Source organism: Eucalyptus grandis, chromosome 5, assembly GCF_016545825.1.
Source record: "Eucalyptus grandis isolate ANBG69807.140 chromosome 5, ASM1654582v1, whole genome shotgun sequence".
In the NCBI taxonomy this organism is placed as follows: domain Eukaryota; kingdom Viridiplantae; phylum Streptophyta; class Magnoliopsida; order Myrtales; family Myrtaceae; genus Eucalyptus; species Eucalyptus grandis.
The window spans coordinates 51,679,993-51,697,988 of NC_052616.1; the positions used below are offsets into that span (position 1 = coordinate 51,679,993).

Genomic DNA, 17,996 nt, shown 5'->3' on the forward strand with positions numbered 1-17,996 from the left:
TCTCCAATTGGACCTAAACCGGTCCCCATAAATCCAATTAAGATGTCCACAGTTCAATTCACATTTTTTCTTGCCAATAGAACCAACTTGCATCCTAAAAATGCGATAAAAAATGGTCATCTAAATTTTCTGGACAAAAACGACCCAATGTTGAATTTTTGCCAAAAATCTTGGTTTGTAGAAAAATTTTCGGAGGATGAGTCAACGGTTCTAAAATAAATCATGACATAACAAAACTTTCAATTTTTTTGAAATCGGATTTAAATTCACGGTTAATTTCAATCTGGCGCGATTTTAATGTGATAGCCTACTAGGTAGCTTTTAGAAGTTTTTAGTGCAATTGACCTATGGTCAATTATTTTCAAGCCACATTATACATTTTCGACACATTGACAACTCTCGGTTGTCGTGAAAATCTCAAGATTTCAAATGCGGACATAGAGTACCAAAACGATAGAAAAATCGGTCTAGTGCCGATTGACGAAAAATTTGCAATTAGGTGGAATCACCCTCTCTTAGTCACATGACTCAGTCGAGTCGACCTATCTCCGGTCTTTAATTGATTTTTAATTGTGCCGTAATGACCCTTGCAGACTAGCACGGTCAAGCAGTCGGTTTCTAGTCGAATTTTCAAATCTATTGCGTTAAAATCCCTTAACGGCTTCCTCAGATAGGCTAGTTATCTCGTGAGTGATTAGCTCAAAGAATAGAATTATAGGTGTGTCGATGAAAAGCCCATTTCATTCAATTGAAAACATAACTGGAATTTCAGGATGTCTCAACCTTACAAAGGTTTCCCTTTTTCATGGAATATTACATGAACTCTCCCGCTCTAAGGACTAATGTCCTCCTTAGTGTTGGCCTATATTGCCCATTAGTACTTTCCTTATTTAATGAAGTGACTCAGTCCACCTCTGTCTCCTTTACCATCCTAAAAACTTATACAACTTGCACATTTTCCAAGTTGTCTCATACTAATGGTCACTCCTCGCACTCGTCGAATCGGATATGGGCCTAGTCCATTCATGAACATCTATTGGAGGGAAAATGAATTGAGTAATACATATATATCCGTCGCAATATCTTTTTTCAAAACCATTCTCAAGTGGTTCTCAAATATAAAACAATAATAATTGCTTGATCCAAATTTGTATACAAGAAACATGCTTTAATAACTCGTGTGATAGTCAAATCTTTATCACTTAAGATACAAGTTTACAGAACCATAGAAGAGATAGTACCACTCATCTTGGAATGCTTACAATCAAACAACACGCAACTGAACGAGCCAACAATCTCGTAATACTAACAACTAAACAAGAATCAATATCAAAACCAAGTAAAATATTACAAGAAACAACACTTAAATGCTAACAAAAGGATTCCTACTAACTAACAAATTGCACACCTAAAATGATTATTCAAGCTGTTCACAATGCAGGGGTCGCACGCGCAACCTTAAAATTCTCACTTGACCAAACCATTGCTTATAAACGATTACCTTCAAAGCCCATGTCTGCACAACACCATAAGCCACCAATTTCATAAAATTCCATAGCTCAACTAATCAAAAAGTGGACTTTGCAACTTGAATCTCACGTAATTCCAAATTTAAGCCCTAACCTTGAAAACTAGTATGATTAGAAAAACGAGGGATGTGAGCACTTATCAGATGTTGCGTCATGGAGTTGAATCGGTTTGGCGAGACTGTGACATGTAGGCACAAAAGCCCACTTCATTCATTTCTTTCTTCTTTCCTTCTTTCTTTCTTTCAATCCTCTCTTTTGCTTCTATAACAAGCTGAATGTCCATTTTTCTTCTTCCTTTTTTTTCTCTTGTGGGCCCCACCCTTTGACAAGTCAAAATATTAGCCTAGATAGTTCAAGCAGAGCCACCTTGTAAGCACCACAACTCCAATTCAAGTGCATCATCGTGATAAAAACACTCTACAATCCTATTAAGATCATCATCAGTAGCTACATTCACGATTTTTTTTTTCTAGAACCCTTTTGCCAGAAGCTAGATGTCATGTCTCGATCCTCGAACGTGTGCCCATCCCTCTCTGGTTGATAAAAATTTTGCGACTTCCCAGGACAAGTCGCCGATCCTTTCATTTTATTGTACATGCGGAAGTTAAAATAAATCTCCTAACAGTAATTATCTCGGGATAGAAAAGTAGGACATCATATTCACAAACAAACCACATTTTTATAAACATACTGAGTCATTTACAATATTCTATATCCAAAACATTTTAAAAGATTGACTCCAAAAGAAAGCGGTCCTATTTGACCTAGACTTCAGGTCACTTCACTTCAGCTCAACTCCAGGTCCTCCCTCTACAGTCTTGAAAAATTTAAGCTCATGATGGGGTGAGATATGAATCTCAGCGGGTTCATGCTCTAAGTCCCGTTTAGGAGGGAAATACATCCTAACCACACAATCACACAATTAGCACAGAGGACTCACCTCACCTCAGTTTCCTTCCTACATGTCAGTACAGTTCATATCGCAATGCATATAATCAATGCACATAACAATTGGAACACCTCATCAATTTAATTAATCACAATGGTCCTGATTATAAGGCCAATTCGTTATGACATGTCTCATTCCATTCCACACAGTTTTGTCTCACAATCAGGCGCATCAAACTCAAACAATCATGTGTTCCAATTGTTAATTACACCCCTTAAGGGTACGACCAACTCTAAATTTGGCAGTCTTCTGGTATTGCCAGGCATCATTTCACATCCTTTGAGCATGGCGACGTCTCTCAATTAGATAGCTTCCCCGAAGGGGTGTAGGTCCAGAATCTACTGCGACCCGAGTCCCAATGAATGTGTAACATTCGGCTTAACAGCTTGGGACAGTTTATCTTAACCAACACACGACCAATCAATCTTGGCCTAGGACATTGTGCATTGCACTCAAATGTCTCAATTAAAATGATGAATCTGGCATATTGTCTTCGTATTAGAAATACACGGTAAAATAGTCGTATGTGGGTATACGGTCAATTCACACTAGAAAAATTGATATCCTCCAATTTAAAATCTCACTATTTTATATAGTATATAAAAATCATTTTTGGTGTTAAAACTAGACACTCGGGATTTTCTGAATAAATAATAAATTTCACAAATTTTGGAATTAAATACTCAAAATTCCAATCAGCACTCAATTTGCACAAATTAACATCCAATTGTATAAAATGAACACGCATTGCAATCAGCACAAAATTGCGGTCACCAGCTATCTCAGTTTAATTTTTGAAAAATAATTAATAATTAAATAAATTATCGGAAATTAAATAAATTACAAAATAAATAAATTTAAAGCATTTAATTGAATTAACCTAAACTAACTAAACTAAATAATCTAACTAACAATTAAATCTAACCATCCTATTTAATTTAATCTAAGTACACTAACTAAATAAACTAACTAATTCCTAACTAATCCATCTAACTAAACTAAATAAACTAACTAAATACTAACTATATACTTAATCTAACTAAGCCATCCTAAGCCTAATTAACATAATTAATCCACCTACTAGCTAACTAACACACTTCTAAGTGTCATTAGCCCACTAATTAAGGATTAGAATGAAACTCACCAGTTAGCATGAAAATCGGCTCACGGCAATGGCGGCGCAACAGCGGCTGAGATCCGGGCTCACGGCGAGGTCGAGGGAAGCTCGGACTGGCTGGAAACGGCCAACGAACTTGCTGTTCGGGCTGAGAAAACCGGCACAAAAGCTGTTGGTTTCGGTCTTGAAGTGTGAAGGGTTGAAGCGGGCTTCGAATGGGCTGGTCGAGCGAGTGAAGGGCTGCTCGATTGAAACTGGACGCTCGGGCTTTGAATGGGCTGGTCGAGCAAATGGTGGGATGGTTCGGTGAGTGGAGAAGGTGGGGTTTTGATGGAAGTGGAGCTGGCCGCGTGTGCAGGCGTTGAAAAAAATCCGGTCAACAAAAGCTTGAAGATGGAGAATTCGGTGGTGGTGGAATCGTGTGAGTGGGTGAGGGAGTCTCGGTGGAGATAAATGAAAGAGATGAAAGTTGCAGAGGAAAATGAAACGAAAAGCAGAGCAGAGAGAGATCGAGAAAGAGAAGACGCGGAGAGGATGGATTGCGGGGACGTGCTCGAGAAGTTTGGTGGAGAGAGAGAAGCCAAAGTCCAAAGAAATATCTTGAGTAATTAAAGCTTTGTTCCCCTTGGTCTTCAAGCATATCACCTTGTCTCCTATTTCTTTCTAGCCTAAAATTCCACAATTAAACCAAATTGATGCCAAAATTTGCTGTCCAAGCTTAAATTCCGAAATTCACACTTTGGGGCTTCAATTCCTTAACGAAATTCTTCAATTGAGGTCGATTTTGTTGAAGAAAAAGCCCACATAAATTTCTATAAGTTCCCAACATCCAATAGCTCGGCTTAGAAGTCAAAATTCCTTCAAATGAGCTAAACCGAATTTCCGTTCATTTTCCGAATCGATTTTCCATAAAAATCTTGGAATTTCCAAAAAAATTTGGGAAAGTGAGTCAACATTCCTAAAATGAATCATGACATGATAGAACTTTCCATTTCTAAAATTGAGTTAAATTCCGTGGTTAATTTCAATCTGACGTGATTTTAGCGCGTCCTAATTTACCGGGTAGCTTTTAGGAATTTTTAATGCCATTGATCCATGGTCGAGTATTTTCGAGCTACAACATACATCTTTGACACATTAGTGACTCTCAGTTGTTGTGAAAATCTTGAGGTTTCAAATATGGACATCAGTACGAAAATGACAGAAAAATCGGTTTAGTGTCGTTCGACAGAAATTTTGCAATTAGGTGGAATCACCCACGCATGAATCACATATCTCGATTGAATCGACCTATCTCCGGTCTCTGATCGATTTTGATGGTGCCGTAATAACCCTTGCAGATTAGCATAGTCAAGCAATTGTTTCTTGTTCGAATTCTCAAGGTTATTGCACTTGGATTCTTTAACGGCTTCACTTGATAAGCTAGTTAACTCGTGAGTGGCCAACTCAGAGAAAAAAGACTATAGACATGTCGATGAAAAACCTATTTCATCTCATCAAAATCAGACTCAAAAATCAGGATGTCATACCAGATAAACAATAAGGGTTGCTTCTTCTCAATGTACCATCATAGAGAAAGCACTATCGCTAAAATGGCTAGGGAATGAACGAACCTTCGAAGACGCGGTCAGAGCAATTCTTCCATTTCGTGATGTCCAGGGAACTCGATTTGACGAATGATAAGCCACATCAAAAGGGTCTTCTCTTGGCCGAACTCACCAAAAGTTGTTTGAATCAGTTTGATTTTTTATTCTGTCTGGTTGCCTCTGCCCTCAGGTCAAAGCCTGATTTTTTTTTTACATAGAGTTATCTAGTAATATACAAATGTTCACCTAAAGTAATAAAATCCACAAGTTTTGATTTTAACTGGATATAAATTTGATCAGTATAGGGTTGGAAGTCCCATAAGCAGAATCATGACAAGTTTTTAAGACAATATTGGAACTTGTTCGAGGGTGGGGTTATTTCCACCCCTTTTTGACTAAAACACCCCTCTTATTTTCAATCGACTTAGTTAGAAATTTAGTCAATCATCAACTCTAACTTCCCTCTCCGACTGGATAGTAGTTATCCTACCAAATTTGCTCGATTTTGAAGTGCTTTTTACTCTACACGGCATTTACGAATCCCAAGGATCCTCCATGGCCATGGGCGGCTTCAGGATCTCACCCTTCTTCACTCACCAATGCTTATCATCGATGCAGAATTTTCGCTTCGCATATATGCCTCTTTTATGTCTATTGCCAATGAGATTTCTTTCTAGAAAGATGGAAAATCAACGAGTCATCTTTGTGCTCATGGTTGCATCAGTGAGCTCGGAAGCTGTTGGTTTGCTTTTCTTGTGGCGAATTTCTAGAACTTTGAATTCCAAGTTCCACTCTTCTTACATGGTCTTCACGCGTAACGCAGCTCCTTCCGTGGAGGAAGGAGATTCAAGTTTAGAGGCTGAGTCAAATTTGAACAGCGGCGAGGAACAATCTCTCGTTGAATTAGTCAATGAAGAAATGCTCCTGGAAAAGATTGTCTTTTTAAGCCACCGTCTTGACTCAAATGATTCGATGTCAATCTTGACCTTTTGGGTCATTCTGGGCAAGCAATTGTACTCTGAGACAGGCCTTATCGGCGCCTAGGATTGAAATGTGGCACAGATTGTTCAAGCGCAACCACCTTCGAAGCACCACTACTGTAATTCAAGTGCATCATCACAACAAAAACGCTTTACAATCCTGTTAAGGTCATCTTCTTGTGGAATCGTTCTGCCAAAAAGCCAGAAAAACAACAAGGATTGAATGTGTTACAGTAGACATGGGAGAGTATCGCTGATCTGTTGGCTAAACTGAGAAGCAGAGGAGACAAATGTGAGTGCTGGGTTTGTCGGTGGACAAGTCCTTGCATGGACACGAGGATTGAATCCCATTACAGTCGTTTGTCATGTGAACTCACCTAATTATTGTGATTACCTTGGACACATGGAAACTTATACAAAACGAGCCCCACTCTTTGGAAAATTCAAATATCTCCTTTTCTTTTCTTCTCCCTTTACTTTCTCTCTTCTGGCCACTTACTTTTCTTCTTCTTCCTACTTCAAACAGTCACCGGCGCCGCCACATGATCCATCTCACCCTCGATACCTTTGCAGCTGCACGATCCTTTGAGCTCGCACTGCTCAATCAAGTCTTGAATCTCGGTCTGTCGTTCGCTGGGGTCATCCTTTGCATGTTGAAGCCATGACAGGTTGTGTTCGTTTAAATGGAGCCACCATTACAGGTGAGACACCCTCATCGCCGTGAGATCTTTTGTCGTCAAACAACTCACGTCGGATTTTGACTGGGCAGTGGTCAAATTCTCATAAATAGCTGTAGCGTATTTTGTCAATTCTTCAAAGGAAAGGATTAAAATCTGAAGACATCCTACCTTGAGCACCAAGGGTTAGACTCTCAGAAAATCTTGTTCATCGATTCTTGTTCGGGCCAGAAAGTGCAGAATCAACCGACCCACAGAACTCGCTAGGGTCGTTCAGTCATTCTTATTATGCCACTTATGACTAGTCGGTGTTCTTGCTTTGTCTTCTTCATCCTACTTCAGGCAAGTCAAACAGCCAGAGGCGTGGTTTACAATATCACGACATCGGAGCCACTCTTCCCGAACCAAACTCTCGTCTCTTCTGGCCAAATCTTCGAGCTTGGGTTCTTTACGCCAAACGGGTCAGCAAATCAGTATGTTGGGATATGGTACAAGAACTTGGCGCCTCCTAAAATCGTGTGGGTGGCCAATAGGGAATTGCCGCTTGTGTACCCAGATCAGTCTGCGAAATTAATGATAGGCAGTGATGGGAATTTGAAGCTCGTGGATGGAAAACAGAATATATTTTGGTCTACCAATGCCTCTCGTCGGTCCAATTATAGGTCAGCGGCGCTATTAGATAGTGGAAATTTTGTACTGCAGGATGCAAATTATAGTAAAATATGGGGAAGCTTCGATGATCCGACAGATACTCTTCTTCCGGGCATGAAGATGGGAGTAAATGCCAGGACTGGGGAGAAACTCTATTTAATTTCCTGGAGAAGCTACAGTGATCCGTCCCCTGGAAGGTTCTTGACTGGGATAACATCGGAGACGCCGCCTCAACCTTTCACTTGGAATGGTTCCACCCCTTACTGGAGAGGCGGACAATGGGACAAATCGAAATTTATCGGCATAAAAAACATGATCCAATCGTACTCGAGTGCAATCAATGTCGAGCAAGATATTCAGCAGGGGACCACTTACTTATCTATTGATTTACAAAAGCCGACCTATGTATACATGTCTGTTTTGCCTGGAGGATTGCTTAAGATAATGTCCTGGGATGATGGAGCTAAGGTGTGGTTGGCACTTTGGGCAGCACCGAACAATACTTGCGAGACTTATGGAACTTGTGGTCCCTTTGGAGTTTGTAACTCAATGAGTTTGCCTATTTGCAGATGCTTAAATGGGTTTGTGCCAAAGTCAAATGAAGAATGGAACAGTGGAAACTGGACCGGAGGATGTGTAAGAGAGACAGAATTGTATTGCCAGAAAAACACAAGCACATCGGCTTCAACAATTGTAAAGAAAGATGCCTTTTGGCAAATGAGCCAGATGAAACTACCTGACTCTGAGGATTATTTATCAGACATTGGAGATCAAGAAGGATGTTTAAGCTGGTGCCAGAGCAACTGTTCTTGCTTGGCTTATTCTTATGTCAGCACCATCGGGTGTATGGTTTGGACTAAAGAAAACCTCATCGATCTTGAGGAATTTTCTACGGATGGAGAAAATCTATTTGTTCGAGTTGCACATGTAGAAACAGGTTAGAAATGGTTTCATTGAGATGCGTTTGAGTCAACATCAATTGTCTTTTGCATAACTCTCTTTCCCTTTTAAGGAGGATCGTCACAGAAAGCCGTTATCATCAGCCTGAGTACTGTTTCTGGGATCCTGTTCTTTGCAGTATTTGTTTTTGGTCTTTGCAAATGGAGAGCTAAGAAAAGAGGTACTAAAAAAGAGCCACATCAGTGTTTTCAGAGGGTTGTGCTCCTATCTTGTTTAATCTTACGTTGCTATGAAGATAGTAAGCTGATTCTTCACCAATAATAAACACAAAAAACTTCAGAAAAATCTTAAGGCTCCTTGACTTGCTAGGTAAACCTGAAAAGCCGGGCAAACTGCTACAAGGAAATGCATGGAAAGAGCAATTGAAGGAAGATGATGCACTGGAATTGACTGTTTTCAGTTTTGATAGCATACTACTTGCTACAAACAAGTTCAGCACGACAAGTAAACTCGGGCAAGGAGGGTTTGGCTCTGTTTACAAGGTAAAACCATTTTGCAGGAAATTCATTAAATGGAAAATATAGAGATAGTTCAAGGTCTAAAAGCTACGTGATTTGTGAAACAGGGAAAGATGAATGATGGGAAAGAGGTAGCTGTGAAAAGACTTTCTAGTAGCTCGGCCCAAGGTGTTCAAGAGTTCGAGAATGAGATAGTCCTAATATCAAAACTCCAACATCGAAATCTGGTTAAACTCATTGGTAGCTGCACTGAAGGAGATGAAAAAATTTTGGTATACGAGTACTTGCCAAACAAAAGCTTGGACTCCTTTCTTTTTGGTTGGTTTTTCTCTCTGAATAACTATTTTTTAATAATGTATTTTTCGAAATAGCACAAAAATATGAAAACTGTTCTTGTTTGTTATGTTTGTTAGATTCAAAAAAGAAGGCAGAACTCAACTGGGGCAAACGATTCCAAATCGTTGAGGGAATTGCAAGGGGACTTCTCTACCTCCATCGAGATTCTTGCCTTAGGGTCATACACCGTGACTTAAAAGTGAGCAATATTCTCTTGGATGAAAAGATGAACCCAAAAATTTCAGATTTTGGGCTGGCACGAATGTTCGAGGGCACTCAAATTTTGGTGAACACTCACAAAATTGTTGGAACCTTGTAAGTTCTCTAGCCCTACTTAAATAATCAATCTTTTGAGTCGATCTTTTGAAAGCAGATAGAAATGATTGATTTAGCACAATGATGTTGTCACTTTAGAAATGTTTCATCTCATTGTTCCCCAATACAGTTAAAAGGGTAAATACTAAGTTCAAATCAATGCAGTGGTTATATGTCTCCTGAATACACTATGGGCGGAATATTTTCTGAGAGGTCTGATGTCTATAGCTTCGGAGTGTTGCTACTGGAGATTGTTAGTGGCAGAAAGAACTCAGCCCTGTATGATCAGGGATATCTCAATCTCCTTTCCTACGTAAGTGCCAAATTTCAACCTTAATCGATATAAAAAGTTCCCTGCAATATTATGACAATGTTCTCTTGTAGGCATGGCAATTATGGAGTGAAGGCAAAGCATTGGACCTACTGGATGAAGCAATTGATGTTAGCTTTCCAGTGGAGGTAATAAGATGCATCCACATTGGGCTTCTCTGTGTCCAAGATTATGCTATGGATAGACCAAACATGACGAATGTGGTTCTAATGCTAAGCGGTGAATCAGATCTTCCTCAGCCGAGACAGCCTATATTCACTTTCCAAACTGAAATGCCAAATCATGCTATTCCACCGCAGCAAGAAAGCATATGGTCTGTTAACACTGTCACTAATACAATGGTCGAAGGAAGATGACAGCTATGTTTTTTCATTTTTATTTTCCTTCGTTTGTAGCTGATTTTGTTGTTATTTTCAAAAAATTATGCTACGTTTGGTTGTTCGGATTTCTAATCAGAATATGACTAATATGAAATTGAAGGATTTTACTATATCCTATCAATTGTCCGATGATTACGGTAATAAAGTCAAATATATTCATACTATATCATTGTACATTATTTGGTATAATTGTCATATCATTATAAATGAACCAAAAATTTTACAAATAGAGAGTAAGAATCTCTTGCAATACTCTTGCCTATTTTATATTTATTTATTTATTATTTAGTTTTCCTCTTTTTAATTAATTTCTTTTTTTTTTTAATTTCTTCCTTCCCCTTCCATCATTCTCTAATAAATTTTTAATTAAGTAATAAGCTGTACTAATATACCTAAAATATGTTTAAGATAGAATTTAATTCAAATATATAAATAAAAATAAGAAAAAACTATTTTTTGTTATTTTGAATTTCTTATATTATAAATCAAATATTTTTTATTTTGAAAGATAGTTTTAATTTTGTTAATTTAAGAAGTTTGAATTTCCTATTATGGATATTAGAAATGTTATCCACCTATATCCCACCTCCTTCATGGAATGATTTAATTCGGCCCATATCTCAGTTATATCCGACTTTATCATGTCTTGAATAAGTATCAAATGCAAGATAGGATATATATTATCATATTCTGAATTTCATCCTAGTGTTTATTTGAGTAACTCTGAGTTATCCAAGAAGATGAAAGAAAACAGAAAGTGGCCCAAAGCTTGAATGATGGAGCAATTTGTTCAGAGGAGCTTCGCATGTAGCTGGGAGGTGTAATAGATGGCCCATCAAGCCTAGGCCCATGTCTTTAATAGACAAACTCAGCCCATCTTCATTTTTTCTTCTCTACATATTTCACGTGAAGTCAAAGCAGCGTTAGAACAAGTAAAAGAAGAAAAACGAGAAGCTCGACCGTGAAGAAGGAAAAAGGGGAAAAAGAGAGAAGAAGGAAAAAATCGTACATGCATTACTGATCCGGACACATCGACTAACCAAATTAACTATGAAGCATAACACCTAGTAAGTATTCACGTTGATGATACGTCTAATTGGAGTAATTTTGGAAATTATGGCACAAATTTGGAGTTAAGTAAATTTTAAACTACAAGGTTCAATTAAGGAGTTTTTTAGTTATGATTTTTGTGGAAATGGTAGTCTAAGGCTGTGTGGAGTGGCAGGCTTTGACAAAACTCGATTTTGAAGTAGGTTTGTTTGGAACGAAATTTCAAAGTTTTGTGCGCAAGTTACTTGTAATGGATAATACGTGTAATAGCAAAAGACAAACATACGCCATAAACAAGCTTCTTTGTAGCGTTTAGGTGTCGATACGTTAACAATTGAACATGGTTTAGTTGAGTCATTCATTGGAATAATGTTTTACTCAAATTTTGACACCATTTTTCGAATAATTGATAAGATTACGAGTGCGTCAACTCGAGTAATCTCTATAAGTCTGTTTCAACTTTTTCAATAAGTGGTGTTATGTGTTCTTTGAGTAATCTCATAGTTCGAGAGTGATATGGTTTAACGGAAGAAGGACACTAGGGGTGAGTATGGTAATATTTCTATTCCCATGAATAATTTCTTTTCAGGAGTATTTTTTTTTTCTAATTCCATTCCCTAGAATAGTTTCTAAGTAAAATAAAAAAAAAAAATGCATTTGGTAATTGATGTGGCTCGATGTCACTGGGGGCCGGTGATGCTCAGGTGAGGTTGTTGGCCCTCATCTAGCCGAAGAAGAAAAGAGAAGAAGAGAGGAGAAGAAGAAAAAAAAAGATTTTAAGAATTGTTCCCGAGAACAAGAAGTTACTTTTTTTTTTTTTTTCTGATTATTGATTCTATGCAAAATCTATTCCCAAGAGCGAAAAAATAGATTTTTCTTTCTGGGAACAAAAAATTTATCAAACGAAGTTCTATTCTTTTTTTTTTTTTTTAATTTCCAAAAAAAAAAAAAAAGAATCAGTTGTTTTTGGAAGTGGAAACAAACATGCCTTTAAACAGCAACATGATCAAGTGGGATTGGTTTGTAACTTTTTGATGGGCCGATGTAATGGACTGTTTGAATCAAAACCTAAACTTAGGTTCGATTTCGTTAAGAACATAAACGGGTAAATTAGCCCAGATAGTTCAACAAGAACCACCCTATAAGCACCACTAGCCCAATTTAAGTGCATCATCAAAACGGAAAACACTTAACAATCCTGTCAAGATCATCATCCGTAACTCCATTCACAATATTTCTTGAACCCCTTTGCCATAAAGCCAGAAAAACAACAAGGATTGCTTCATTTCAATGCACCATCATAGCAAATGCATCATCACTGAAATACTTGAAATCGAACGAACTTCAGAAGATGCAATCGAGCTGTTCTCAATGCTCCAAGCGGCTTGATTCGGAGAATCAAACAGTGTGGCTTTTGGAGTTGAAGTTGTTGCGATCGACATGGGAAACCATCGCCGATATCTTGGCTAAACTGAAAAGAAAGGAGACAAATTGGGAATGCGGGAGCAAGGGGTTTGTCCGTGTGCAAATTTGTTCGGATCTGGGTACACGTGGCTCGGATCCATTTGCATAGTTGATCATGTGGACTAATGTAAAGAGGACACATGATCAGCGGACGTAATTATTTTGGACTCATGGACCCGGATTCAAGCGAGAGTTTCTTTAGTCGTTGTCGTGGTCCAGTCAACGAGTCCAGAAGGCTATTTCTATGGCCGCTCAATAGTACACATCAACTGACTTGAGATCGCAGCGTCCAGAAGAAAACGCGCCCTAATATTTTAGCTAGTAGACATATATCTGTGTTTATCATCTAATATATGAGTAGATCTACTCATGTATCAAATCAACTATGAAGGTAGCAATGCACTAAGTCAAGGTTCGGGTAGGAAGCGGAGGGTGCAAAGGACTTTGCTGGCTAAGCCTAGAGCAATTTTTTGGCTGAGCCCAAACAGATCGAGAGTAAATTTTCTGGGCTCAATCAGTGGGCTAGACCTAAATCACAAATTATTCGGCTGAATCAATTCAGTTCGGTGTGGGCTATTTCTGATCAAAGCCCGACTTTTCAAAAAAAAAGAAGTTCGTTTATTTATTGTCAAATTTTCAAACTTCGACAAGCAAAGAACTAATTAATGTGAAGTTATTTATAACTATATAAATGTCACCTAAAGAGATGAAATCTACACACCTCGATTTCGATGGGACATAAGCTTAAATTGGGGTAGAGTTAATTGTCTTGCAAGCACAATCAAAACAAGCTTTTAAGGTACTGCCAGAATTTGTTTAAGGTTCAATAATTAAAAATAACTCATCTACTAAAATGGCTTAGTAAACTCATCTCAAAGCTTGGTTTGATATGAATTCAAAGTCATTAAAAGTATATGGATACTATTGCACATTGCACGGACAATTAATAATAATAGTAATAATAAAAGACCAATGCGTTTGGTTGGAAGAAGTGTTTCGAATTCATGTATAATCACTTGAAATTGATGCTTAGATCAGAAAAGATATTAAAGAATTGACCTTTTTTCAGCACAACTGATTTTTTTTTTTTTATTTTAATTTGCTAGAACGTCGGATCCAAATGCGAGTTTTTTGCATAACATAGCCCGTTAGCATGCTAGAGAACGGTTCGTTTTGAAGGGTTTAACTTGAAGAAAATGCAACATCGGCATTTTGGCGGTTTCAATTGGCACTCAAGTTCCATTTTACTTCAGATTTGGCACAATGGATCTTTCGAAATTTATGGCGCCCAAAGTGTCTTTTGTACTCTGAGATTATGGCAATCAAGGGGTCCGCACTTCCTCGGATTAATTACTTCAGATTATACATTCATCTCGAGATGACCTTGAGTATCACTGAATTGCATGAAATATTGTTAGGAAATTCTTATGATGTTTTGAAGTTTTGAAGATGACAAAAAAAATTGCAAATTTATGAACGTGTTTAATGGTTGAGCAATGATTTGCAAATGATGAAGATGCTTAAGGGATATTGTCAAAGTCAAGACTTGAAGAACCAGAAGAAAAATATTGGCAAAGCTGAACTTATTCAGTTGCTGTCAAACCTTAAAGCTAAATATGTTTAAAAGCAGAGAATGTGATCAAAGATTATTCAGCTTTGGAGTCTAGCGTAGTTGAACATGGTGCTTTTAAACTGTTTGGTGAATCACGAACTGAATAAATTCCTTCTTTCAATATGAACGAAAAATATCTTGCAGGATTTTCATTTGGAGAATGTTCTTTGTCAATTAAAAACAGGTTAATGGCCTTTCATTTTAACAAATCTTCAAAACTTCAAAACATCATAAATTTCCTAACAACAAATGCGATTCTGTGTTTTGCATGTCATTTGTTGGTAGTTTAATCAAGAAGCACTGAGGAGTACTGAGCCACATCAGTGTTTTCATAGGGTTGTGCTCCTATCACTTAAGTTGCTATGCTATAAGATTTTACTTAATCTTCAAAATTCAAAAATGAAAGGCTCCAGTGCAATTCTAGCCTGAAAAGCCGGGCAAAATGCTACGAAATTGAAATGCATGAAAAGCACATAAAAATGACACTGTTTGCATGCTAACTTGCCAAATAATACAAGCGGCGACGAATTGGTTCGGCGTGGCTAAAAAAAAAAAACAATTTGCAGGAAATTCATTAAATGGAAAATATAGAAATAGTTCAAGGTCTAAAAGCTATTTTGTAAAAGGAAAAGATGAATGATGGGAAAAAGGTAGCAAAAGGAAAGAGGGAGAGAGGAGTTGAGAATGAGATAGTCCTAATATCAAAACCCAACATCGAAATCTGGTTAAACTCATTGGTTGCTGCAATGAAGGAGATGAAAAATTTTGGTGAGTACTTGCCCAAACAAAAGTTGGACTCCTTTCTTTTTGGTTGGTTTTTCTCTCTGTATTTTTTTTAAATATTTTTCCAAATAGCACAAAAATCTGAAAACTGCTTTTTCTTATGTTTGTTAGATTCAAAGGGTAGAACTCAAATGGGGAAACGATTCCTCATTGGGGAATTGCAGGGGGCTCCCTACCTCCCGGATTCTGTCTTAGGGTCATACACCTGATTAAAAGGGAGTCCACGGCAATTAGGGGCCCGGTGACTTGGTGACCCTCACCTATTGTCTGGCACCTTTCCCGGGATCAAATGGCAGCACCACAAAATATTTGGCCTAAGTTCTCTAGCCCTACTTAAATAATAATTTTTTTTTTGATCTTTTTAAAAAATTTTAATTCAAAGTTTATTTTAAAATGTTTCATTTAAATGTTTTAACAAATTTACTTTCAAATACAATTAAATTAAATTATAAGTTCAAATAATGCAGTTTGCCATTGTTTGGTCGAGTCGGCATGCAATATTTTCGAGGGTTTGAAGCACGCTCCTTGGAGATTGTTATGTATTGGCACTTTGGCCGAGATGGCATATCAAGTATTACCATGAGTGAAACACTTTCTTCCAATAAAACGCAATCTTGCCATACTATTGTGTGAATTATTAGTGAAGCAATATATCCATATGCAGCAATGACTTGAATTCATATCAAGCCAAGCTTTGGGATAGTACTAAGACCATTTTTAGTAGATGAGTGTGTTACAATTATTGAACCTTAAATGGCAGTACCTTAAGCTTGCTTTGGTGTAACCACCGCAACAACTAAGCATCTGCTATTTAAGCATAATCAATCGAAAATCAGTATGTCATTCATTTCTTTTAGTGAATTTTATAGTTATAAATAACTTCATATTAGTTCTTTGCTATCGAGATTTGAAAAGTGAGAATGAAATAAACGAATTTCTTTTTTCAGGCTTTGTCGAAATTAGCCCACATATAATATGAATTGATTATGAAATTATTGTGATATCGTCTATCCCATAATTAACCTTGAAAATACTCTCGATCTCTTTGATCTCGGCTTAAATTTATTTAATATTAATTAATTTATTTTTATTTCCCTTCCCCTTCCTTCAGTGCATTAAAATTCATAGTAATTTACATGAGTAATCTACTCTATGTTAGATGATAAAGACAGATATAAATAATAAGAAAAATATTATTTTTTGTTTTTTGGATTTTGATTTCAGATATGAAATTTATTAATGAAAGATAAATATAATTCTGTATTTGTTGAAGTAAAGAAGCGATTATGAAATTAAAATAATTGCGTCCCTGATCATCTATCATAATGTGATCCACCTATATCGCTTATATTCGACTTTGTATCCGAACAAATTTGAAAGCGAATGAAACACCCCGCTCCATTCCCAGTTTAATGATCCTTTGTTTCAGTTTAACCGGCGATGTTTCCATGTGGTGCAACAACTTAAGTCCAAGAAGCAACTAGTGCTCAGTTACATCTTCTGAAGTTCTTCCATTTCAATATTTCAGTGATGTCCCATCAGCTATGATGTCATTAATGAAGCAATCCTTCTTGTTTTCTGGCTTTATGGCGAGGGATTAGCAGAAATGGAGAAAATGGATGATGATCTTGACAGAGGATTGTTGATTTCCCAGAGAAGAAGAAGCAAATTCGGCTGAGTAATTGATGGACACATCGACAAACCAAATTAACTTGAAGTTAACACCGTTTAGATTGATTATCGAAATCGGAATTTACAAATTTTGGGTTTTGAGTTAAGAAGTTGGCCAAGTTCAAACCAATCACTTGAGTCATGTTGCTGTTAAGGTATGTTTGTTTGCGCTTCCAAAAACTTTTTGAAATAGGTTTGTTTGGAAAGAAATTCAATTTTCAAACTTGTAACGGATAATATAGTGTAATAGCAAGAAAAAACGAAAGTAAACTTCTTGTTCACCGATAGTAGATCTTAAAATGGTTTTTGAGTATTCATTGGAATAATGTCTTCTCTTTTCTTCATTTGATAATTGATAAGATTACATCCATCAACTCCTAATCATTGTAAGTCTGTTTCAACTTTTTCAATAAGTGGTTTTATTTTTGAGGTTGTTGGCTCTCATCTAGTCAAAAGAAAATAGAAGAAGAGAGGAAAAAAAATTATTGTGGGAACAAGAAATTTATCAAAAAGTGAATTTTGATTTAAATTTCCAATATAAAAAACAGAATCAATTGTTTTAAGTGAAAAGTGGCGGAACATAAGCATCGAGTTGGGATTGGTGTCTTAGCAGTATTCGAAAATGGAATTTGAATCGAAACTAAACTTAGGTTCCATTTCGAAGAACATAAACGTAAATTAGCCCAGTATTCTTGATATGACACCTATAAGCACCACTAGCCCAATTTAAGTGCATCATCAAAACGGAAAACACTTTACAATCCTGTCCAGATCATCATCCGTAACTATATTCACAATTTTCTTGCTTGGCCTAAAGCAGAAAAACAACAAGGATTGCCATTTCAATGCACCATCATACCAAATGCACAAAATCACTTCAAAACTCTGAGGAACGAAGTTCTGATGATGCAAAATCGTGCCATGTTCTCAATGCTCCAGTCGAACGTAGAATCAAACGTATGGATTTTAGTTGAAGTTGTTGCGATCATGGGAAACCATCGGATATCTGGCTAAACTGAAAAGAAAGGAGCAAATTGCGAATGCGGGAGCACTTTTGTCCGTGTGCTTGTTCGGATCCGGGTCACGTTGCTCGGATCCATTTGCATAGTTGATCATGTGGACTAATGTAAAGAGGACACATGATCGG

General features: G+C 37.2%; 1 protein-coding gene across 1 annotated transcript; it reads left to right on the forward strand.

Annotated features, from left to right (window-relative positions):
• Nucleotides 1–7,095: 7,095 nt before the first annotated feature.
• Nucleotides 7,096–10,254, forward strand: LOC104447426 (G-type lectin S-receptor-like serine/threonine-protein kinase SD1-29). Its single transcript, XM_039311815.1, has 7 exons — nt 7,096–8,426; nt 8,502–8,609; nt 8,759–8,931; nt 9,015–9,225; nt 9,321–9,558; nt 9,724–9,871; nt 9,943–10,254. Exons 1-7 carry the CDS (start codon nt 7,127–7,129, stop codon nt 10,243–10,245), a joined length of 2,481 nt encoding a protein of 826 aa, XP_039167749.1. The 5' UTR covers nt 7,096–7,126; the 3' UTR covers nt 10,246–10,254.
• Nucleotides 10,255–17,996: the final 7,742 nt, after the last annotated feature.